Here is a 26,269-nt window from a genome sequence, read left to right as displayed (position 1 = left end):
TCCCATTCTGTTTAAGAGGCCATACCACCTGAGATTAGCTCTGCTAACACATTCCTGAATGCACACAATGTCAAGTTCATTAATAATATCCTCTATTTTAACATGATACAGCTGTTGGATGCTATCTGTTAACTCTTCAAATCTTTCTCAGAACTCCTTTCTATAATCTCCAGTCATTGATCAAACTTTTTATTTCAAACCCAGATCTTGGATCCATAAGTTAAAACTGGTTTGAATGCTGTCTTGTATGCAGCTAATTTAGTGTTTTGACTAATTTCTTAATTATTCCATATAAATTTATTCGGCTGACTTTCTATCATTCCAGCTTTACTGATTCTGTTTTTTTAGGCATATTCTAAAAATTGTGCCTAAATAGCTGAAATGTTTTACTTGTTCTGTAGGCTCTTCATTCAGGATGCAGTTCGTGTTTTCAATGTTTCTGCTTATTTTCATTGTCTTTTTATTGCTGCTTTTTATACCAAATTATTCTGTTCAGTTAGGGAATCCTGCAGACTTGTACTGGGTTTATTTTGAAGTATAACATTATATGCATAAAGTGAAGAGCTGAGACTAACATCTCCAATTTTGATATCAGATTTAATACCACTTTCCTTCATAATGTGATCCATATAGATGATGAATAACAGAGGGGATAATGAACACCCTTGTTTCACACCTGATTTAACATGAAACTGTCTTCCTGTATCCTCTTCCATTCTAACTGCTGACTTGCAACTCAGATATAGATTATGTATTTCTCTACGTAATGTCCCATTTACACCATATTACTGTAGCATGTTAAACAGCTTTTCTCTTGGCATCTTGTCATATGCCTTTTTCAGATTTACGAAACTTAAATACAGATCCTTGTTATATTCCAATGATTTCTCAGCTGTTTGTCTTAAAATGAAAATCTTATTCTGATTGAATGAATAAATAAAATTTAATGTGCAGATTAGTGTGCTTATAATACATGCTTATGTTTTCTTTGGGTGGACTGGTCCTCTCCAGAGGCAGCAGAACATTTCAATTTTTAATTCAGTGTTGAACCTTACGCAGCATTTTTTTTTAAAATAAATAACCATGATTTGGGATCTGGAATGGGAGAGAACCTTTGTTAGGTTTACAGAAAACGCAGTGTTCCTACCCTTTTTCTCTGTCTCTCTAATTCCCTCCTTTCCATTCATTCATGTGTTAGCAGAGCTTCTGCCTTTCTGCATTTTATTGTGATGCTCATAGGAGCTGGAGGTGGACTGGTAATCTGAAGAAGTCCAGCAGCACCTCCATTCCAGGTTATGACAACAGTATAGTTCTGTGAGCTGGCTAGCAGGTAGTGTGGATAATCTTTGTAATTCAGATGCTTTACAGTATTGAATTAAACTTATTCATACTTAATTTAACTGCTTTCTATTTTGTAATCATAAGTATATTTTAGTGTAATAATGCTGTAACCAAAAATGTAGTTGTTTTCCTTTTATTTTTAATTGTGAAGTTTAATTTATTGGACCAGTTATTTCTTCAGGCAATAAAATTTATAATTAATTCTTTAAATGTGAAGAATTTTATTCAAAAAGAAACCTTGACTGTTGATTAATTTTTTGATTAATATCGCAAAAAAGATTGCTAATGAATTTTGCATATAATATGCTTACTCATGTATTCCATGTTTTCACACACACATATACATACATACATGTATGTATGTATGTATGTATGTGAGGGTGGTCTAAAAAGTTCTTGGCCTAACGAATTTATAATTTCAAAATTATTTTTATTTTTCAACATAATCTCCCTTAAGACTAATACACTTATTCTTGCGATGCTCCAGTGCCATTATACCGTCCCTGTAGTGGTTCTCAAGATCTGCAAAATACCCATCTACATCTGGGGAATAGGGTGTTCCAACAAATCATAGTATAGATCCCTTAATTTTCCCATTGCCAAAACACTTTGTGGGCATGTGCATTGTCCTGATGAAAGATGATTTTTTTCTTTTGCAAACCAGGTCTTTTCTCATGAATTTCTTCGTTTAGTCTGGTTAAAAGATCAGAATAATATTCTCCAGTTATTGTTTTACCCTTTTCAAGATAATTAATAAACAAAATGCCTTGGTTTTTTTTTTTTTTCAACTTAAAAGATATTTTATTATGGCAGTTAAACACTGCAGGCAGGCAGTTGAGAGAGAGACTTAAGTGTTTGAAATTAGTTTTGAACTTAAATGTGAGTGAGTGGAGTAACTAATATCCAAAGAATCAAAAAAGTTAATAAAATGTAATAAAGATAATGTTTAAACAAAACAAACAAACAGAAAAACCTTGCATATTATTATTATTATTATTATTATAAACAGTTATTTCCATGGAGTCAGAAGATTCATCGTAGGATATCCATTATTCACACAATACCTATCATACCCCTCCTTGAACTCATTCACTGATAAAGCACTCACAACCACCTCTGGCAATCCATTCTATCTACTCACCTCCCTCCAAGTAAAAAATTTAGTCATGACATCTTTGCTAACCATGCTCTTACACAATTTCCATGGATGATGCCTCGTTCTCTCCCATCCTGTCATGTGCTGAAAAAAAGTCTTCAGTTTCAATCCTATAAATCCTGTTTAACAACTTATATGCTTCTATCATGCCTCTTCTTTTTCACCTTTCAGCTAGTTTTTGAAGCCCACAGACTGCCAGTCTATTCTCATTCTATAGGCTTGCAACAATCTTTGTCATTCACCTCCAGATCCTTTGTACCACTTCTTCATCCCCACAGAATTTGGGTATTCAGATCTAATGGTAGTAATTTTTGCCCTGTTTGTGTTTGCTAGTGATAGCATTCTTTGTATTCCCAAAGCTCCTGATGTTAGTGAGCGTGTGTGATAACAGATCACAAGGCTCATTGATATTCAAATAATATTTAAATCCTATATGCAAGTGTTCATATTATATTATGTTTTATATATCATATTATAGCTTGCTATGTGTGAGCTACTCTTTACAATTTTGAGAAAAGATTCTTGACCATCAGTAGACAATACTTTTCCACTCTTTTAGACAGTCACGAATTAAAATTTACATTTACATTTTTGGAACTGACTTTGTTTTCATCGATGAATTATTATTATTATATCATCTGACCTCCATGGAGTCTGAGACTCACTGTGGAGGTACACTATTGCAATGCTTATCCAACCATACCTTAAACTGATTCAGCGTGTCTACATTCACAACACACTCAGGCAATGCATTCCACTCGCCAATCACACTCCATGCAAAGAACCTTCTCCTTAATCCTCTGCTCGCACCCTCCTTATACAGATTCCAGTGGTTGCCTCTTGTTCTACCCCCCCCCCCCCCCCATTCTATGAAAAATCTCTTCCACGTCAACCTCATAACAACCCATGACTAGCTTATATGTCTCAGTCATTCTCCCCCCCACACACACCCCTTCCTCCTATTCACAAGGCTTGCAACTTGCATTCTTTCAATCTGTCCATGTATTCCACATTCCAAAGACCATTGACCACCTTTGCGAATCTTCTCTGGATCCTTTCCAACATATCCTCATCACCATAAAAACCTGGCCAGATCTGTGCACAGTAATCCATATGAGGCCTTATACAATAGCATCATAACCTCTCTATTTCTGCATGTCGGGGTCATCTACATCATTGTCATTATCCAATGTGATGTCTTCACAACTTGTGCAATGTGTTCCTTGAATTTCAGGTCCTTGTCCACCATCACTCCTAGATCTCTCATCTCCTCTACTTCCTTTAAAGTTTTGCCACTAAGTATATACTTTTCATCCCATCATTGCTTACCAAATCTCAAAACCTTACACTTTGAAACATTGAACTGATAGTTCCACTTACCTGCCCACTCATGCAATCTATTCAAGTCCTTCTATAATGCCATAACATCTGCTTGACTCTGCATTGTTCTCCCCAATTTTGTATCATCTGCAAACAGCTGCATATCACTAGTTAAACGCATCCCAATCTCATTAACATACAAATTTAACAACATTGGTCCCAAAACTGACCCATGTGGTACACCACTAGTGACCTTCCTCTTTCGGGATACTGCAACCCCATATACAACTTTCTGATGCCTATCTGACAGCCAGTCACTGATCCAATTCAGAAGTCTGTTATCCAATCCTATCTGCTTCAATTTATTTAACAGTTTTGTTGTGTGACAGTCTATCAAAAGCTTTTGCAAAGTCCAAGTACACCACTGTATACCTATCTTCCCTGTCCAAGGCATTTTTCACCATGTTATAATACATAAGTAAGTCAACAAAACATATCTCCCTTTAACAAACTCATGCTGATAACCACAGAGAATACTGCTGTTATCAACCCATTTCTGTGTCCTATTTCTCACCAATCTCTCCAGCATCTTCACCACAGCTCCAGATAATACAGATTGGCCTATAATTTGAAGCTGCAGCTTTATCACCACCTTTAAGTGGAACAATTTTACCCTCCTTCCACTCCCTTGGAACGTGTGCTGTTGCAAGACTCTTATTAAACAGGCATGCCAATGTTGCTATCAATTCCCTGGAACATTCCCATGAAATGCATGGTGATATGTCATCAAATCCTATTGCCTTATTGACATCAAGGTTATTTATTTCCTCAAATACCTCCTGCTCACTCACAATTAAGCCATCCTCTCCTATGTCCTCTACACTTAATTTTCCCCTGATTTCACCCTGATCAGGATGAAACACCCTTATGAATTAATTACTGAATACCTCAACAATGTCTTCTGCAGCAGTTACCATTCTACCATTTTCATCCATTAACATCATTTTATTATGATCATTCTTCCTTCTACTTGCCACATATCTAAAAAAAAACTTGTAAAAATAATCATATTAAAAATTCTGAATATTTTTACGTATTAATTATGCTTGTTAGTTTTTGTTTTCATACACGCAGTGTCTGCACTTGTGATGTGCTCGTTATGAAAATGTTATATTAGAAGTAACATGTAAAGAAGTAAAAATATTGAAGTACTTACTAAACTGATTATTTGTGTTACTTATAAGAAAGTTTGTTGTATTTTAAAATGTTGAATTTTGTGTTTGTGAATGACTTTCTCTTAGCGCTGATGGATACAGCGAGTCAGCCATTTTATTGCAGTGCATAGTTTCTGACTTTTGTGAAGTGCGCATGCTCCCGGAGAGAACTTGATGTGTGATTGACAGCTGACAAGGAAAGCGTTGCGTATCCAAGTTACAGTTGTAAACAAGAGAGCGTTCGGAAGTTTTTTTAGAACACTGGCCGAGATATATTCAAGTTGGAAGGAACTTGATTTTTTGTGTGCGGCAGTCAAAAGAATTTTCATAATGTATTCCGAAAAGGGAATAGTGAAAATAATAGGTTTCAAGCAGGAATAAGTAAAGAATAAAAAGGAAATCTTGAAACTGTAAGTTTTTATAAATTGGCCGGTAAATATTCAAGTTAGAAGGAACTTGATATTTTTTTTGTGTATGGCAGTCGGAAGATATTTTATAGTGTATTCCGAAAAGGGAATAGTGGAAATATTAGGTTTCAAGGAGAAATAAGTAATGAATAAAAGGAAATCTTGAAACTGTAAGTTTTTATGGTGAAATAAGTTAAGACTGTCAATTTAGTATTGTGAATGAAAGAAGAACTTGTTGCTTACATTCTAAAGTGAATGTTTTTCTTAGAGAAAATATTGATAAGGAAGTTTTATAAGTATTAAGAATGCCTGAAAGTGAAAGTTTAGAAAATATATTGATTAAGAAGATTTTTAGGTATTAAAGGTGCCTGATCTGATGAGTATTACTACTAAAAGGAAAACAGGATATAGTCAAGAAGACTTTATGTGTGTTATATTGATTGATGAAAAGGATCCTGAAAATGAAGTACAGAGCCTTGTAACTTCTGGAAAAGAGCCTTAACAGAAAGAGAAAAAGACTATGAACATTTTTTTGTGATTGTGAAAGAAAAAGTGTTTAGTCTTAAGAGTAAGTTTATATTTTTAAATAAGGCCTTGGATCCATATAATCTGTAGTTATAGTTATGTATTATTACTAGAGGTGTATATATATTGTTTTAGTTTTATTAAATGTGTTTATTTTGTACTTGGTATTGAGTCAATGATTAGTTGGATTCTGAAAGAGTGAGTTAAAGTCATTGCACCAATTGGAGTGAACTTTTTGTGCAAATATAATAACATATAGGGATGCTCGGAGTCAAAAATAAAAATAATTGTTAGTAAAAAAAAATTATATAATATTTCATCTCATAAGTATATAGAGAGAATAATAATATACATAAAGAGGGAAATATATATAAAATACACATTATAAATAACAAACTCTCTAGGGTTTTTCTTAGCCTGATTTGCCAATTCTGATCATACTCTACTTTTGTTTTCCTTACTAAGTCACTCTCCATGTAGGAGGTTTAATGGAATATTATCAGCACTGAGAAAGGATTAAAAACAATTTTAATACTTCCAATATTTCATCTCTGTCACAGAGACATCTTCAGGGATTACAAAAAAAACTTTTGTAACAACACACACACAAATGTAATACAATAGTAAGTGAAACTAAACTTAAAAAGTTTCCTCTTGGTCTTCTGACATTAAAAAAAAATCAAACCATTCGGTTCTCACCCCCCCCCCCCCCCCATATATATGGTTTACTGAAAATCCACAAACCTAATTCTCCCCTAAGACCTATAGTAGATGCCACCAATGCTCTTTGCTACAAATTGTCAAAGCAGCTAGCTAACTTTTTGACCCCCCCCCCCTCACTGGTCTTACCACATCTCATGTAAAAAACTCTACCCACTTTAAAAACTTAATTGAAAATCTGACTTTAAATAATACAGACATATTGGTCACCTTTGACATCATCTCATTGTTTACAAATATTCTGCTAATTGACACCTTAACACTCTTAAAAAACGTTTTTCCCTTCTGATATCTTAGAGTTCTTTTCTTTGCCATCTATTCTGGTTATTTTTCTTGGAAGAACAAAATCTACAAACAGATAGAGGGAACTGCCATGGGTTTCCCCCTCTCATCCCCTCTTGCCAATTTTTACATGGAGAATTTTGAAAAACAAGCCTTCGACTCTTCCCCTTTAAAACCTTCTATCTGGCTAAGATATGTAGATGATGTGTTCTCTATTTGGCCTCATGGCCCAGACACATTAGATTCCCTCCTCAGTCACTTCAATAGTCTACATCCAAGAATCCAGTTTACGATGGAAAAGGAAAATAGCAATTGTTTACCCTTCCTTAGACACCTTAGTAACACACCTTCCTAATGGTAAACCTTTCTTTCTCTGTATATAGAAAACCTACTCATACAGGCAGATACATTCACAAACTCTCCACCACCATTACTCTCAGCAATATGGCATTATTACAAATCTCACCAATAGACCCCACAATCTTTGTTCCAGTGAAACTGCCCTTTCAACTGAACTCAAACACATACACAACACCTTCCTTTCCAATGGCTACAGTGACTACAGAATTAAAAAAAATACTCAATTCCTTCCCCATTCCCCAACCATCTCTTCAGAAGGACTTCAGAAATGCCATCACCATACCTTACACCCGTGGTACTTCAGAAAAAATAGCCAAATCGTTAAAAAAGTACAACCTCCATACAGCTTTTAAGCCCCACTGTAAACTTGCTGCCCTTATCCGTTCCACCAAAGACCAGCTCCCTCCTCTCTCAGTGCCTGGAGTATATAGAGTACCTTGTGCCTGTAAACTGGCTTACTTTGGACAGACAGGCAGATCAGCAACTATCCGGTTAGAAGAGCAGAAGTCATACATCTGCAATCACGATTATGGTCAATCTGGCATTGCAGACCATGTTTTGGATACAACCCACAGGATCTTCTGGAAAAAAACCACCATGCTCCACCATAATAAATTAAAAAAAAAAAAGACTATTCTTTGAATCTGCATCTGCACTCGGAATCAACCGAATTTAAAAACTATGGTTGCATTAAACTTCCCAAAATTTGGGAAACAGTTATCAGAGATCCCTCTTTACATCCTAGGCTACCTGCTAATGCCCATAGAGGGTGCACCACCTTGTTAGGACTTTAGTTTCACTTACTATTGTATTACATTTGTGTGCGTGTTGTTACAAAAGATTTTTTTGTAATCCCTGAAGATGTCTCTGTGACAGAGACGAAATATTGGAAGTATTAAAATTATTTTAAATCCTTCCTCCGTGCTGATAATATTCCATTAAACCTCCTACATGAATTCTTCACAGCATTTAAACCTCAACACACAGATTCCGAGTCACTCTCCTGGCTTGTTCTTTATATTCTTCATGTGACTGATTACTATTATTCATCTTGTACTTCTTCCAAAGGACTTTCTTTTCGTGTAGAATAACTTTCTTTCTTTTCGTGTAAAAATACGTGTAAAATGGATGAATAAGATTTCATGCTTAAGTTTCTTATTCATCCATTTTACACGTATGTGCTGCCTTTTGGCCTTCAGAATACATTCACACACATTGATGATGTTATGTATCTCTTTGTCAGTTCCCAAGTAGCATTTATTTTCTTACTGCTCAACTCCTCGTTCCATGCTATAGTTCCAAGCTGTCTCCTAAGCTTGTCATAATTACTAGCCTTATTATTTTTATTATTCCTGACACCTCCAAGGAGTCCGAAGACTCATTGAGGGAGGATGATTCTTCGGACTCATCCTCCCTCGATGAGTCTTCCTTCGGACTTCTAGCCACAACCCGGGTGATCACTTTATGATCACTCTCATCAACTGGAGGAAAGTGTGAAACCCCACCACAATTACATCCTCTGATGAAATGATCAGATCTAAAACTCTTGATCCTCATGTGCTCTCCTTTATGTGCTGCCTGATATAGTTATCTCTCAAGAAACCTGAGAAATTAATTTTCTTTATTCCCAAATGCTATCTCTTCATTCCAATCTCTACCACCATAATTAAAATCACCCATAATAATTACCCTTCTTTTGTTCACTAATCCAAGTTGTTTATACATTTCTTCATCACTGCCCTCCATATTTCCGGGCCTATAGCAACATCCACGTGACTTCACACTGCCCTATAACCATTGCCACTATTTCCCTCTTTCACGTCTACCTTATGCAGACATAATTCCTCTCCAACCATCAACAGCACTCCCTTTCTATCCTCGCAAAAAATACTGTATCCTTTCATTTCTATTCCCATTAGAATATCATCTTCATTCAACCATGTTTCACTTATTCCAATGATTTTGAGGCAAATAAACTCGATCACTGAAACCATTTCATGTCCATTATTTCTAATGCTGGCATTCGTAAACAAACACAGTAATTCATTTTTAGGTCTATAACCAGTCCTATCCAAGCCACTTGTTGGTTATGATTTCTCCTCCACCCTATCACCACTTGCCACACAATCTGCTCAGTTTCAACTTCCTCATCCATATTGCAATATAATCCATCTTCATACAGACACATTCACTGCCACTTTCAACATCCGCTCTCCCTTTTTAGTATTAATCCATGGCATAATAAAATATTCCTAAGTTTATAAAGATTTGCTACTTGCTCTGATTACAAGTCAAGAATAAATACCGAAATCTTTTTGAGTGTTTCTATGTGCCACCCCCACCCATAGAGGGATTTGTGATCTATAATATATTTAGTACTATGGTTAACCAAGTGAGTTAACCTGGGGAATCTACTGAAGAGGCTGAGCATGGAACATTCTCAAGCCATTCTAGGCCTTCAAGTAAATATGATGATGGTGTCACACTGGGCAAGATTTTGTTCAATTTTATTCCAACATTAGGTCTCCTAAAATAAGACCATGACTTCTGTAGAAGATTACGAAGTAAAAATTCATTAGACTAGTTGATACTACCAAGTTGCTACTGAGCGTGATACTGTTAATAACTAATTCTTCTTCATAGATTTTCCTATTATCGATAATTTTTCCTGAACATACTACCCATGTTTATGCTAATTATGTATAGTTTTTAATGATCATTGGCATAAGTCTAATGTTAATTTGGTTGTATTACAGTAAATGTGCAATAGATGCTCTGGAAGACATGTGCAGTTGGCTGGAAGAGGAAGGAGAAGTAGCAGTATGTATTTAAAAAATATAAATAGCATAATGAATTACTATTGTATGTAAAGTATTGAATGAAAATATTGGCAGCATATTGCATTTAATCCTTTTCACTTAATATGTCTTTGGTGAATAATACACACACATAGGAAAAAGCTTTTAATAAAGCAATATCCCTAATTTGTTTATGTTCCACTTTGCTGATCTTGCTTTTAGTGTCTGTATAAATTTCTTGCAGTAACTTCAGGATCAGCTTTATAGTAGTATATATACATACATACCATTTTGTTTCAAACATTGCACTTCGTGATTTCCCATGTTTTTGCAATACCCATTGCAGAAAAATAGAAATTCATGAAGCTTCACGGTTTTCTATCAACAGATATTAATATTTGAAGTTATTTCTTAGGTACTACAATTCTGTACCCATTTAGAAATGGTATGTTCTGCATAATGCAACTTGCCTGATTTAAGTGAGTTTGACTTTTTTTTTTTTTTTAAATGGCACAAAGACTACAAGGGCCATACTGTGCCAGGACACAGGTCACAATAGCACATACAGTAATTGGTTAGTAGGACAATCACAAACATCCATTCTGTTGGCAGGATTTGAACCTCCAGCCTCTTGGCTGGAGAGCAGATACACTAACCACTTGGCCAACCAGACTTGCTTCAGTGAGTTTAATAGCTTGCTTATTATATATAGGGGCACCATATTTCGTCAACTTTATTGGCTGGAATCCTAAGTTTTATGAGTAAGGCATAGAAAGTATGTCTTATATGAATATTTGTGCTAATATAAATCAAAAGTAGTACAAATTGACCATACTGTATTTATAATTAAAAAAAAAGAGCAAAAAAGGGACTATATTGAGGGTAAAAAGATGCGATTTATTCTTCAATCTTATATTTTCATTAGCTAAAATAATGGATACAGAACTATAGGTTGGATAATGTGGCCAAATAAAACAATGAACATATAAATGTTTGAAATCCAGAAAGAAACTTGAACAACCAGTATAAAAGGAGAATTGGTAAAGTGTGCTTAAAACATTAAATTGTATAATGTAAATCAGTGGTTCTTAACCTTTTCGAAGTCATGGAATACTTTTGATTATAAGAAAAATTTGGAGAACACCAAAAGCATTACAGTCATAAAACTAACAATAAAAATATGCATGGACTTTTATAAAAATGGTAAGTATTTTAATGTGATACTTGAGCTTGTCGTCTTTTGCAGATTTCAGCAATGTCAGGTCTAATTCACGCTTTTTTGTTTTTATATTGGTTAATATTCCAAAAGAAGGGAAACGAGGCTGAGGACGTCCTAAAAGAAGGTGGAGTGATGAATTGTCAAATTTTGTTGGGGAAAATTGGTCCATTGCCAAAAACAGAGAAAGTGGAAAGAACTGGAGCAGGCCTTCATCCAGCAGTGGACAGAAAATGGCTGAGAAGAAGAAGATTGGTTAATATTGAGAAACCGAACTCACACAAATATGATGTCAAAAATTGTAACAAAATTTTCAGTGCTCTTATGGAGAGAGCTGGGTATTCGGCTTGGTCGAAAATCCAAAATTCCTCGAGTTATTTCAGAGAATTTCATTTTTAGAGTACAATCCATTGACAAGATAACCAATTGTTCTTCTTCTTGTAACAAAAATTCACAACTCGATGTATTAACTATGCCAAATTGATTTCCTATCCAGTCATAATTGTGTGCATTTAAGGAAGGAAAGAAAGTAACTTGAAATCTTTTCTTCCAATATTGTTAAATGTTCTGTTATAATGGAAATAATTCCCTCGACATTTTTATTGTGGAGTGAAGGAAACATATCTACTGTATTTTTTTCTGAAAAGCTGACAATTTGTTAGTGGATGTGGATGTCATTGTATTAATGCTATTTAAGTAATTAAAAATATCGGCCAAATATGCAATTTTAGCACACTAAATATAATTTTGAAGATATTTTGCAAAAGTATCTGTACCTTCATTTTGAAAAAAGGCCAGTAATTTTAGAACTTAAGAACTTCATTCTTAAGTTCTAAAATTCAGAATAGCACTTTACCCCTGGATAATCATCTTATTTCAATGTACAAAAGCAAAGATTCATACTTGGCTTCCATAGATATTCCAAGTTTTTTTTTAAAAAAAGGCATGCTTTTAAAGGTCTTGACTTGATGTAATTTGCCATGTTTACAACTTGGTCTAGTGCAGGTTTTAATATTGCCGGTAATGTTTTTGAAACTAAGGATTTTCTGTTCAAAAAACAGTGCACAGATACAATATTTGGGTTTATTTTCTTTACAAGGGTAACAAATCCTTTAATAGAGCCTACCGTTAATGGAGTGCCATCCGTACAAATTCCTACACACACAGCTCCTATGAAATTTTAAAATTTTCTAAATATGACATAATAGAGTCAAAAATATCTTGTCCTGTTATATGTTCTGTAAGTTCTCTGCAGCATAGAAATTGATTCACTATTTCGTTTTCATTAATGAAACGAATGAATCCTAGCATATGAGCTTTAATGCTAATGTCAGTGGACTCATCAATTTTCAAAGCAAAATGTTGTTTGGAAAGTTTATTGGTAACTGTTTTCTCAATATCACCTGACATATCTTTAATTTTATTTTTTATTGTATCATCCAAATGAGGAATTTTTATAATTTCCTTTATTGCTTCATCACCAAACATAATTACTATTTCACAACATTCTGATAAAATAAGAGACTCTGCTATAGTATTGTGGTTTTAATTTTACAGCAATTAATTCAGCTACCTTATATGATGCAAGTTGTGCCTTTATCGGAAATTTTAACAGTCTTTTCAAAATATTTTACTTGTGTAACTAGCATGTCCAACAATCTCTTGAAATAATCTAGTTTTTGAATCAAGATTGGCATGCTTCTTAGTAAAGTGGCATTTCAACTTAGCAGGAACCATTGAAAATAGCTTTCAATTAAGCTATTCCCAAGTTTTTCCCCACATACAAGGGGAAAAACTGGGGAATAGAAGACATGGACCTCACTGATCCATGTAAAACCGCAACTTAAATATTCATCCAAATATTGTCTATTAATTTTTTTTTATTTTAGTACATATAAAGCTGTCTTCTATATGAGATGCATTTGCAGCAACGTTTTTACTACTACTTCCAGTTGTACTTACCCCATCATTAATATTTGCCTCAGAATCACGTTTTTGTTTAATAATAAATTATCCATTGTGAGCTACTACGATGTTAGACAACCCAGAAACCAAATAATTATTAAAAATGGACTGTGCGATATTACAATGTTAGACAACATACAAACTAAATACACATTAATAATGGACTGTGGGCTATTATGATGTTACACAACACACATCACTGAATGACTGTCCTCACCGTCCCCTCCTGCATACACATGATTTATAAATGATATTCTGTTTGTTTAGAAGTCAACGTGCATAGGTGTTCAGTTGTTAGGATCAGAGTAGGCAATTACGCTCAGACTGTGTCATGTGACATCTTTCACTAGCGGAACACTTGTAACCAGTTGGCAGAACACTGGTTAAGAACCGCTGATAAATAGTCAAAACATGGATGATTAAAATGATTGGAATGAATAGACTAAAATGATGGACAAGCTTATTATGGAATAAATGATGAAATAATCAAATTGATTATAAAAATTACGCTGTGTGCACTGTTTTGAGCACAACATTGTTTTCAAAGAAAATGTGAAGGACATTTTCCAAAAGTAAGGTAAATGAATGATAGTTAAAAAAATAGTGAGAGAAGGGGCTTAATTCACTAAATAGATAGCATCAAACTACTACTCACTTTATTATTAGTTGAAAACATGGAATAAATGAAAATCATTTGCTTCAAATGATGCCCCAACATTTTACATTACTATTTAACTAGCAGTTAATATCATTAATAGCTTTGGGATAACATGCCTTCAAACAATACTAATGCAAGATCACGTTCCTAATACTGATCATTCTTGAAGAGAGCCAACAAAGACACCTAACAGAAACACTTCACAAAAGTCAACTGAGATGGTTGGTGTAAAAAGCATTAAATTTACAATTAGTTCTTTATGTTAATATATTGTTAGGTTTGGTTTCATAACATGTACACCAGCACTTGCGATGTGCCCATTATTGATATTATTATTGTTAAAATGAAATTTAAACTATTTGAAATTTTGAGGTACTTACCAGATCCTGATAGTTATGTTACCTTCAATCCTTTTTATTGTAGTGTAAAATTATTAAGTGTTGTTTTTTATAAAGACATTCTCGTTATGCTAATGGTGACAGCTTGTCAGTCATTTTACGTAATTTCTTGCTTGCCACTTATATGGAGTGTGCATGCTCACCGAGAAGTTTGATTGGTGATTGACAGCTGACTGGGAGAGAGAGAGAGCATGTTCGGTATCAGAGTAATTAGGAAAACGAGAGACAGAGCTAATGGAAGTTTAAGAATGCAGACCGGAGAAATTTTGCTCTTAGGAAGTTCTAAGTTTTATGTGACACTCAAAAGAATATTAATAGACGATTCTGAAAAATAATCGTATAACTGTGAGTCTTTAAACTGGAGGAGTTGAGACTGTCAACAAGTAGTAAATAAGAGAAGATATTGCAGTCTGTGTTCTAATTGAATGTTCAAGGAAATGCTGAATGGAAAATTTCATCTTCTATCTTAAGGACACACTGGATTACTATGGAAAAGCAATTTGTGAAATTTGAAACTGTAAAATGGTTTAACATGAAGAGCTCTACTTAGATCTGTTGTTTCTGAAGTAGTAGAAGAAACTTCTTTTTCCAGTACAAAAATTAGTAACTTGTTCGTCACATAGGTAGATCTGCAAGAAGTAAGAAATACTTATACTTCAGTGAGACAGGAGGAATAATATTGTGTGCTATATAAAGAAGGAAAAAATGGATCATATGGAAAAGATGAAGAAAGTTTTATATTTTCAGAAAAGGCCCTACCAAAGAAATTGACTATGAACATTTTATTATTGGGAAAACATGGTGTGTTAAATCTGGTAGACGTGATTAGGTATATGTTAAACAATCCAGTATTTTGTAGTTATTTCATTTTATTTAAAGTGTATATATTGTTTTAGTTTTATTAAACGTGTATATTTTTTGTATTTGGTGTTGAGCCAGTGATTTCCAGATTCTAAAAGAAACAGTTTAGTCATTGCACCAATTGGAATTGAACCTTTGTGTAAATACTAAACAGTCTGATCTTCTATTTATATCTTCTTTGTAGAGAATGTCTCTATAAAGAAAATATAAAAATCTTCTTTATAGAGACATTCTGTAAACTCTTAACAAATAAGAGAGGATATTGCAGTCGACGTTCTAATTGAATGTCCAAGGAAATGCTGAATAGAAAATTATGGTTGGGACACCAACCTACATTCAGGTGTTCTTGCTCTCTTGTCTTGTCAGATGTTATCTCCTTCCAGGAGGTTGACTACCATGAGCTTTCACCATGTATGGTTTTGTGCTTCTCTTTTGCATTCTTCACAGGACAAAAAGGTCTAGTCCTTAATATTTCCCATCCAATATGATCTTTGTCTTCCTCTTCTTCTTTTTCCTTGTATCATTCTTTCTAGAAGTGTTTTTTTGTAGGGATTCATGCTTTAGTGTGTGGCCAAGGTAGGTGATTTTCCTTTTCTTAATGGTTTTCAACAGATTCCTATCTTCTCCAATCATCTTTAATATTTCTTTAAATTAGTTTTTTGGCAGTCCATTGGACTCTAAGAATTCTTCTGAGGATCCATATTTCAAAGACTTTGTTTATTTTCGCAATATTTTGATATTGTCCAGGTCTCTGCTCCATATAGCAGTGTTGACCATACATAGCATTTGGACAGCCTAATTCTTGTTTTTGTGTGAATTTCCCTTGAGGTCAGAATGTTTTTCATGCTAATGAAGGTTGCTCTAGCAATTTCTATTCTTCTTAGTATTTCCTTATCACACTTTCCATTCTCTGTAATTAGTTGACCCAAATATGTATAACTCTCTACTTGATCTAAGGTATTGCCTCTGATCTTAATATTTATATTGAGTATTTTCCTTTTTCTCTGGTTACCAGCATGGTTTTAGTTTTTTTGAAGTTGAAATTAAATCCATATTTTTCTCTTAGCTTCAGCATCTCTTCTAGTAGGTTTTGAAGATCTTTTTTATTTTCAGCTAGCAGTACTTTATCATCTGCATATCTTAAGTTATTTATATTCCTGCCTCCTATGCTGACTCCTTTAAATTCTTCTAATTGCTGGACGATATTTTCAGTATAGAGGTTAAACAATATAAGAGAAAGAACACAGCCTTGTCTGGCACTCTTCTTTACTGGGAATTCCTCTGAGATTTCTCCTGATATTTTTATTGAGGCAGTTTTTCTCCCAATATAGATTTATCAGTAATCTAGCATCTTTATCATCTACTGCTAAATTCTGATGCATTTGATTGGTTGTTCATGTTGTATCTTGTCAAAGACCTTTGTGTAGTCAATAAAACATAAGTAGATTTCTTTCTGCTTCTCCAGATATCTTTATATAATAGTTGTAATGTTGAAGAGTCCTTCTCTAGTTCCTTTATTTTCCTGAAAACCAGATTGTGTTTCATTAATTTCCATTTTGATTTTATGTTTATTTCTTTCTAGGATGATATATAACATAACTTTTGCTATCTGACTGATTGTTCTATACTCTTCACATTTGATTGTCTTTGATTTTTTAGGTATTGATAGAAACATGGTAGAGTGCTTAAAATCTTTTGGCAGGTGTCCAGTTTCATATATTTTGTTACATATGTTATAGTCGGTGATCTTATAGCTTTATCATCTAAAGCCTTTAGATCTGCCATAATTCCATCCATTCCTGGACCTTTTCCAGGTCTCAGTTTCCTAATGGCAATTGTTACTTCCCAGATAAGAATAGTAGGCCCCTCCAAATCTTATTGCATTGGCTTATCTATTCTATCATGATTGTAGAGTTCCCCTGAATACTCTACCAATCTCTCCCTTATTTTGTCTTTCTCCATTAAGATGTTTCCACTGGTATCTTCAATGTAATGAGAGCCTACCCTTTTGCAAGATTTGTTAGTTAGCTCCCTAACTTTTTCATGAAGTTCTCTGGTTTTGTGCTTTTTGTCCAGAATTTCAATTTCCTTGCATTTGTTGTTGAGCCATAGTTCTTTTGCAATCCTACATTCTTTCCTGATCTCCTTGTTTAAGTTCTTGTATTCAGGACGATTTTTGTGTTTCTTTCTTTCCTCCATTTTAAGTATCTTCATTCATCCAGGGTTTACTCATATCATATTTGGGAATTGTTTGTTTTACTGTTTTGCTCTCTATAGGCCATTGAATCTACACATAGGAGGACCAAAGAAATTGAAGAAAAAAATTAATTAGTACATAAGCAAACTTCTTTTTGAAGATGAGGCTCATGAATCATTTGCCATTTGGTACAAAAAACAGAGCAACCTGGCTCACTTTCATTTAATGGACTTTAACTCCATGAGTTTTTGCTATACAAATATTTCTGTATATAATTTCCTAATCATACAATGGTTGATGATGATTGATGATGTAGAGATTATGAATGTTTATTGCTTTGTTGTTAGTTCTAGTAGCTATAGTTTCAGAAATGCAGAATTGTTTTGGAAATCTAAGATAGTTGTTTTCTCCATCTGTGGCATGTGTTTATTCCAAAGCATGAGTTGCAATTTCAGTTTTTGCTATTTGCAAAAATTGACATTGCAATTTTCGGTCTTCTTTTTACCTGGAGTCTATTTAGTCCCATGTAACTGCATTATTCTACTTTGAGAAAGCAGGCAGATATGTTTCTACTTTTCTATTATTATTAAAAACTATTTAATTTAATTATAAGTAATTTTAATTTTTTATTACATGTACATGAACACTTTTCTTTTAAATCATTCTCTCTCACACACACACACACACACACACACACACACACACACACACACACACACACACACACACACACACACACACACACCAGTTCCTAATAGTATCAGTTTTTACCTGGCTGTCTCACAGTGGCATATAAGGAGAGATTTAATTCTCTAAATACCTTCATTAGTCTTTAATTTTTTAATTTCCAACTATATTACACTGACTATGATCCATGAATTATTTGTAGTTAATCTATCTTAACTAAATTTTCCATTCTTTCTATGTTTAACTTATACAGATTGATGAATAATCACATTTATTTCTCATCAACCATATTATTGTATTGAAATTAAATGAATTATGTAAAAACTTTTTAATTAATTTGATTTCAATATATCATATTCTAACTCTGTCTGAAAACTTATAGGCTAAGATTAAAAAAAAAAATTATTAATAAAATTCCATTGTGCTGTCCACTAGTGGGCTGCAGACCACACTTTGAAAAAGCTGATCTATATGAATCACATCAATGTGTCATTAAGCTAGATGGTAAAATTGGAAATGTTAATCGCGGTTCTTTACTTTATGCAGATGATGTTATACTCCTAAATAAATCTGGTGCAAGTCTTCATGATTTATCTAAATGGAATAACTGCTGTAATATTTGGCATGAAAATAAGCAGGAACAGTCTTGTGCTGCATCTTGTGAATGGCGAGCTTACAAAACAACATTTCAACTGTTTAGGGCATGATTAGTAAAATTTTTGTGCATAAATTTAAATTAAATATGGAAATAGACAACAGAATAAACAAGCTGGTATGGTGAGGAGTTAACTGAATACATTTATATGGAATAAGAAAGAAATTAGTTAAAACACTAAGCTATATACAACACACAGTTGAAACCACTTAACTTATGGTGGATCTGAAAGTTGGATTAGATAGAGCAGTTGACTGTACACTATAGACCATGCCCCTCTATGTGGGACACTGTTCATAGTGGAGGGGATCTCTCAGTGATGGTACTGGCCTCTTCGTTTTTTTATCTTTGCTTAATATTTTCTTCTACTATTCTTTACCACACTTCAAATCTTTTAGTGTTCTATTTCTAGATCACCATTATTGGGATCCGTCCTGCTCTCATGTTCAAAATTCATTGTAATTTGTGGACTTCGAAAGGGAATACTGTTACTCACACTACCTGTTATCCCCAAGACGAGCAGTCCTGAATGACCCAGCCAAGATCAGTCGGCTAATGAACTTCATTTCGAGGATCAATGTTGCAGTAATACCCTTTCTGTTGTCTAGTTACTGGGTCCAAGACTATTTTCTTTCATTTGCTTCTCAGTAGGATGTTGTCTTTCACCACTCAGTGTGCAGATATTTCCTAGGATGATTTCATGTTGCTGTAAGGATTTTTTTTAAATGGCCACAATACTCTATGGGGCAGTACACACCCATCATATGGGATTATTCAAAATGAATGAGCAGATTGTACTTGTTTGAGAATTTTTTTATTTGCAATGTTACAAACATGTTATACACTACCTCATAGGAAACTATGAAAGTGTACTTTTCCTCACATTCTAGTAACTTGAAGGATTAAAAAATAATACAATTTTTTTGTCTCATATAATTCACTTCTAACCAAGTGAACAAAATCTTTCTACAATAATCCATTGTTTCAATAATATGGTGATACTATCATTTTGCTACTTGCATGTGGAAAAAAAAAAAAAGAAAAAAAGCTATCAATGCTACCAAAACAGAGTTTGAAAGAGCAAAAAGCAGGAAACTTGCAGCCTATCCACAGAGCAGGCGAGCCTTTGGGTCTCTTGCCATGTAATTTGTCATAACTTTTCCCCAACACTGTAGAGCCAGATCCACAGAAAAAGCCAATCTTCTAGCTTCAAACTTTGCCTCTAATGCATGCTTTACTGATCATGGTAAATCCCCCCCCCCCCCCAATCATTGCAGATGCTTAATACACAGTGTTCCCAATATCCTTTTACCAGAAAGACATCAGAAAAATATTGTCCAAATTAGACACAAAGTCTCCTATCATATGTTGACTATAAGTACTCTCTTACTCCACTGGTATCCCACAGCATGGAAATTGGCATATGTTCAACCCATTCCCAAGAAGGGGGTGACAAATCACTGCCATCAAACTACCATCCTATTTTACTTACCTCAGTCCTGTCTAAAGTAATGGAGAGAGCCATCAATTCCCAATTCCTACACTACCTCAAAGGCACCTAGTTAACCACCAGTATGGATTTCATCGCTGCCAATCAACAGGATATCTACTCACCTATATCACCCATCTCTGGACAAATGTCATGGAGAAATTTGGTGAATCTCAAGTGGTTGCACTTCATATCTCCAAAGCATTTGACCAGATCTGTCACAAAGGCTTACTAAACAAGCTCACATCATTTGATCTGTCCCAGCAATTTTACAGTTGGATTACCAGCTTTCTGTCTGGATGCACATTATGTGGGATAGCAAATGGTTTCTTATCCTCTCACTATTCAACTAATGCTGGGGGTTCACAAGGTTCTGTTCTCTCACCAGCCATCTTCCTTCTATATATCAGTGACCTACTTCAGTTGACCTATAACCCAATACACAGCTTTGCAGATGACAGTACATTGCACTCTTCCCTTTCATTTGATAAACCTTCTTCTACACAAATAACCTCATCCTACAGAACATCAACCACCACTACCTTCAATTCTAATCTCCAAGCCATCACCCAGTAGGGATTCAGATAACTTTGTCAGTTTCAGTGCTAGCAAAACCCAGTTCTGCCTTATTTCTCACAAAAAAAGACCCATTTTCTCTCAGTATTACCTTTGAAAACACTCAAATTTCCAGACAAGATGAGATTTCTTTGCTTCGAATCGCCCTGATATCAAGCCTCTCTTGGCACAAACACATCGCAATCATTGTCTCCTCAGCTTCAAAAAAAACTAGGATTTCTCTTTTGCTCAAGATGTTACTTCACCTTAACCTTACAGAAATCACAAATCTACCCATTTATTGAATACTGCTCTCACATTTGGAGTGAGCCCTAAGAGCTCCCTCAAAATGTTTGACTTAATACTGATGAGGGTAATTAGATTGATTTATAACCTATCTCTTACAAACTCACTCCTCCCACTTTTGCACAGGTATTTGGTTTCTGCAATAAGTGTATTCTATAAATATTTTCATGACAAATGTTCATCTGAAATAGCATCAATAATTTTCCCCACTCGGTACTAAGTCCATTGGAACATGTGTGGCTGCAGCCCAACATCCCTTCACAGTACGTACACCTTGAAACCTACAGAACAAGTTTCTTTTCCTTCTCCTTTATTCCTGTTACAGCTGTATTGCAGAACAGTCTTTTCCCTTATGTGTTTCCCAAGGAATGCAACATTCAAGCTTTTAAATCAAATGTAAACCAGTTTCTCCTTTCCCAGCCAACTACCATATGCAGTATGAATGTACTATTAGGTTGATTAACCAACCTTTCGTGTATAGACTCAACATAAGAGGGGGAAAAAAAAAATTATGTATTCCTATTGTTTGTGTGATTATTCTACATACATACTTCAGTAAATTGAAGGAAATATGTGTTTACGGAAACTTGCTTACTGAAAGAAGATATATGCAAATATATTTGCATAATCTTCTTTTAGCTAAGTGAGGCCTTTTAACTTTGGAATTTGAGAGATAACACAGAGTAAACGAATGAGTAAGAAAACAATAAAGTAAGTGCTGCAAAAAGAAGTTCTCATATGGCCAGGTGAAACTATAGAACTTTTAGCTGAATGCTATATTCAATTTGTTTTGTATAATATTTGATGTCATTCCTAAGATTTGAATTTAAGTAGAAGAGTGAAAGTATGAGATAATATTATTGTGCTCATGTGTAATTTTAGAATGGCCATATAGATATGTTTTGAATATGTACTAAGAATTTTAGTTACATATATAGGGTATTAGAAGTTATTAATTGTAATTCTATAGAGAATATGAATCAGATCTCCTTAGTGAGATAATTACTTAATATAGAGAATTGTATCTGTTTTATATATTTATATGTTTACAGTAAATATTTTATTATTTTTTATAATTGAGGTTAATTCTTTCATTCTTCATTTCTGCTGATTTTTGAAGTCTGTGCACCATCATGGATATGAATATAAAATGTCCTAAACAACTAAAATAAAATTATATACTATACATTATCTTACTCTGCTACTGACTTTAATATATGGGTTGGATATAGGTGAGGAATAACATGATTGGAGCAATCAAGCTTCGAATATAACAAATATACAACATGTCTGTGTGTTTTTCTGTTTAGCATGTTTTGCAGAATGAAAAACCTGAGTTTTTGGGAGGGAAAAAACTATTGCCTTCATTGAAGTCTGTGCACCATCATATGGAAAAAAAAAAAAAACTTTATAAAGGGTTTTTTTTTATGAGCTGCAATTTTCAAATGAAGAGGAATGAAGTATGCTTTTATCAGCAAAGTGGCCACCCTCATTTCTTCACTTTCTTCTCAGTTCCTGTATGGACATGAGCAGTTACTGGCCAACTGCTCATGTTCATATTCAACATTCATACGCAGGTTACTTAACTTATCTGATGATTTCATGTCTATGCTTTGATTCCATCTGTACTTTCTTTGGAACAGATTCTTACCAGTTTTCTCTTTTCATTACATCTTCCTGCCTGTTCAAGAAATATGTCAAGGTTCCATCTCTTTAGCCAGCTGTGTGCACTCATACACATACATCCTCTGTCATGATTTTGTGATCTTTCTGTGTTGTGTATCATAACATATTAGAATACTATGTATGAGAAATTTCTGTAGCAAGTTTTTTTTTGCTTATTTACAAAGTAAGCAAAAAAACTTTCTTGCTAAGTAAATTTTACTTAGCAAGAAAGGAATGAATCATGAATTCATTCCTTAGGAATGAATTCATGAATAAGGCTTCATGACTTGTTTGCAGCTGTGGTGATGGAATTACACTATTCAGAGTTCAAAGGAACAGTTGTAAAGGTTGTATTGATAAAAAATAAATAAATAATAATAAAACATTATGAACAATTAATAGTAATCACCTCCCAAGACTTAGATATTGGCAGTCTGAGCAGTTAAGTTGTGACTGAGACACAAGCTTTGTGACTCATTCTTATGATTCATATTTCTTTCTGATGATGTCTCTGTTACATTGGATGAAATATATCAGAGTTTTTGAATAAAATTCTATATTTTTTTACACTTGTAAACCATAAAAGTGTATGTTGAAATCCATCTTTTACAAAATAATAACATTGATTTTCTTTTAATCTTTAGGTTTATGATGCAACTAATACAACAGTGGAAAGAAGAAGGTTAATCTATAATGTTGTGTTTGAAAAATATGGATTTAAGCTCTTTTATATAGAATCTGTTTGCCACGATCCAAAAATCATTGAAGCTAATATTAGGGTAATTTATTAATTCTTATAATGTGTGCATGTTTTAATAAACATCTTAGAACTTGCTTTATACTTAAAATATGAAGATATTTTATGATAATACAGTTACATACACACAGACAGTTAACTGACCACATTTGGAAGGCAGTTTGCTGTTCAACTAAACGAAGGGTTGTATAATTAAAATTCAGTTACTTGTTGATGTACCAGAAATCGTTGACATGCATGAGTTGGTTAATTGAAGCAGCATTGTTTTGAAGACAAGAGAAATGCTAAGCCACTGTGTGTGTGTGTGTGTGTGTGTGTGTGTAGCAAGAGAATTAATAATAAGGGATATATTATTCATTTGTGCAGCCTTTAAATTGTATTCCAATCATACATAACATGCATGATTATTCATGAATAAAGCAAACAAAAGGTTTAATGTAATTTATGGAATAGGAATGAATTCCTCTCATGAAAATCATAAACATTTTTTATTAAGTATATTTTAAAAAATATTATTATTATTATTACACCCTCCATGGAGTTGACAGACTCATCATGGGAGGTTCATTCAACTGACAACATATTTATCATACAGAATCTTAGTCCTTAACACTTCTTGGATTAACAACACATTCTGGTAATGCATTCCATTCACTGACAATTCACCATGTAAAAAATCTACTCCTTGCACCCTTCTTCACCACACTTTTTCATAACTTCCAGGAATGACCTCTGGTTCTTCTACTCTTTTTATAATCCTCTCTGGATTAATCTGATAAATCCTGTCACTAACTTAACATCTTTATCATATCACCTCTCTTCCTCCTATCCACCAAACTCTGCAATCTCTCTCAATAACCTGCATTCCAAACTCCTGATATTGTCTTAGTCACTCGTCTCTGGACCCTCTCCAATGTCTCCACATCACATTGAAAACCAGGTGACCAGATCTGAGCACTATAGTCCAAGTGTGGTCTGACCAGTGCCTTATACAGTGGCACAACCGCTTCCTTATCCTTGCATGTTAGAGTATTTCTTATCATAGCAGCACTACGATGTGCAACCCTAGCAATATGCCTTCTAAACTTCGGTCTGCTGTCAACCATCACTCCCAAATTTCTAATCTTGTCCACTTCCTGCAGTAAGGCACTATCAATATAGTACATAGCCTTATATTTCTGCACTCCAAAATGCAATACCTTGCACTCATTGATATTAAAACTACAACCCCACTCTTTTGTCCAAATAAAAAATCTATTTAAATCATCCTGAAGGGATTCAGCATCAGCAATGCTACTTATAATTCTTCCCAACTGTGCTTCATCAGCAAATAGCTGAAGATCCCCAGTCAGTCCACATGATATATTGTTTACAAACAAGTTAAACATCAGGGGCCCAAGAACAGAACCCTGGGGCAGCACACCACTGGTCACTCTTCTTTTTTGAGTGTGTTAGAATCATATACAGTGATATTCTTAGACTTTGCAAAAGCGTTTAATAGATTACCACATGATAAGTTGGTAACACACTCGTCACCTTATCATAAAATTCAAGTAAATTACTGAAACAGGACCTACCCTTTACAAATCCATGCTGACCTTCATAAAGAATGCCATGCCCATCAACCCAATTCTGTATTCTATTCCTTATCAATCTCTCCAACACCTTGACCACAACTGCAGTTACACAGACTGACCTATAGTTGGAGATTTTTGTCTTAGAACCATGCTTGTGGAGTAGTACTATTTTGTCCTCTTTCCACTTCTTAGGAACCCTACCCACTGCAAGACTTTCATTAAATAACAAGGTCAAGGGTGTAACCAACTGTGGTGCACATTCCTTAAGCATACGTGGTGATAGTCATCCATTCCCACAGCCTTATTCATATCTAACCCAACCAACATCTGATACACCTCTGTTCTTTCGCTTCCAATTCTCCTAATACTTGCATCTCTTCTATATATTGTACTGGATAATTTATACCAGTACGATATATGTTGATAAAGTGCTCGTTCAATAATTTCACTATATCCTTTGTAGCTGTTAGTCTGCTGCCATTACTATCCACCAATGTTAGTCTGCCATAATTATTCTTCCTTTTGCTTGCCCATGTAGCAGAAAAACTCCCTCAAGTTCACCTTGGCCTGACCAGCCAATCTCCTCTCATACTGCACCTTTTCTTTCTTTACCATGCTCATCACCTTTCTAATGTGCACCTTATACTCTTAATGGATCTGATCACCACCAAAGTCTTGTACCCCCCACCCCTCCATAACATTTTCTTTTCCAGCACAGTTTGCTTGATTTCGCTGTTCATCCATTTCATTCCCACTGTATTCACTCGCTTAACCCTCGGTAAGCAGTCATACATTGCTTTTATCAAATACTGCCTTATGAGTTTCCATGCATTTTCAACATCTTTTCCACTCAGCTCATTTACCCAATGTACTGATGCTGACTACAGAGCATCCTATAATCACCTGCTTTATACTTCCACATATATCCATTTTTGGCAATGACCTTTTCTTGTTTCACCACTTCTGAAACAAGTACCTCATGATCACTCTCACCAACTGGTGGTAGTGTCAACCTCATCAACAACTACATCTTGTGAAATTATCATCAAATCCAAAACATTAAAGCCTCTAGTTGCTTCAATCACATGCTGCTTAAGATACTTATCTTTCAGAAATCCCACAAACTTGCTCTCCTTGTTCCCATACACTATCTCCTCCTT

General features: G+C 34.4%; 1 protein-coding gene across 4 annotated transcripts in view; it reads left to right on the top strand.

The window, feature by feature from the left end:
• Pfrx (6-phosphofructo-2-kinase/fructose-2,6-biphosphatase) overlaps window positions 1–26,269 on the top strand; it is a 512,820-nt gene that overhangs the window by 109,723 nt on the left and 376,828 nt on the right. For all 4 annotated transcript variants that reach the window (XR_016549397.1, XR_016549395.1, XM_090404174.1 and 1 more), the window contains exons 4-5: window positions 10,082–10,145; window positions 23,420–23,554. Coding sequence is in view for 2 of the 4 variants with exons in the window: in XM_090404174.1 (XP_090260300.1) it covers window positions 10,082–10,145; window positions 23,420–23,554 (199 nt within the window). In the remaining 2 variants the exon portion in view is untranslated. The remainder of the gene's footprint in view (window positions 1–10,081; window positions 10,146–23,419; window positions 23,555–26,269) is intronic.

Source organism: Typopeltis vanoorti, chromosome 2 (genome assembly GCF_054136105.1).
Source record: "Typopeltis vanoorti isolate ZY-2024b chromosome 2, IOZ_Tvanoo_1.0, whole genome shotgun sequence".
Classification (NCBI taxonomy): Eukaryota; Metazoa; Arthropoda; class Arachnida; order Uropygi; family Thelyphonidae; genus Typopeltis; species Typopeltis vanoorti.
Note: the sequence above shows the minus strand (reverse complement) of the source record. Positions and strands in the feature narration are given on the sequence as shown.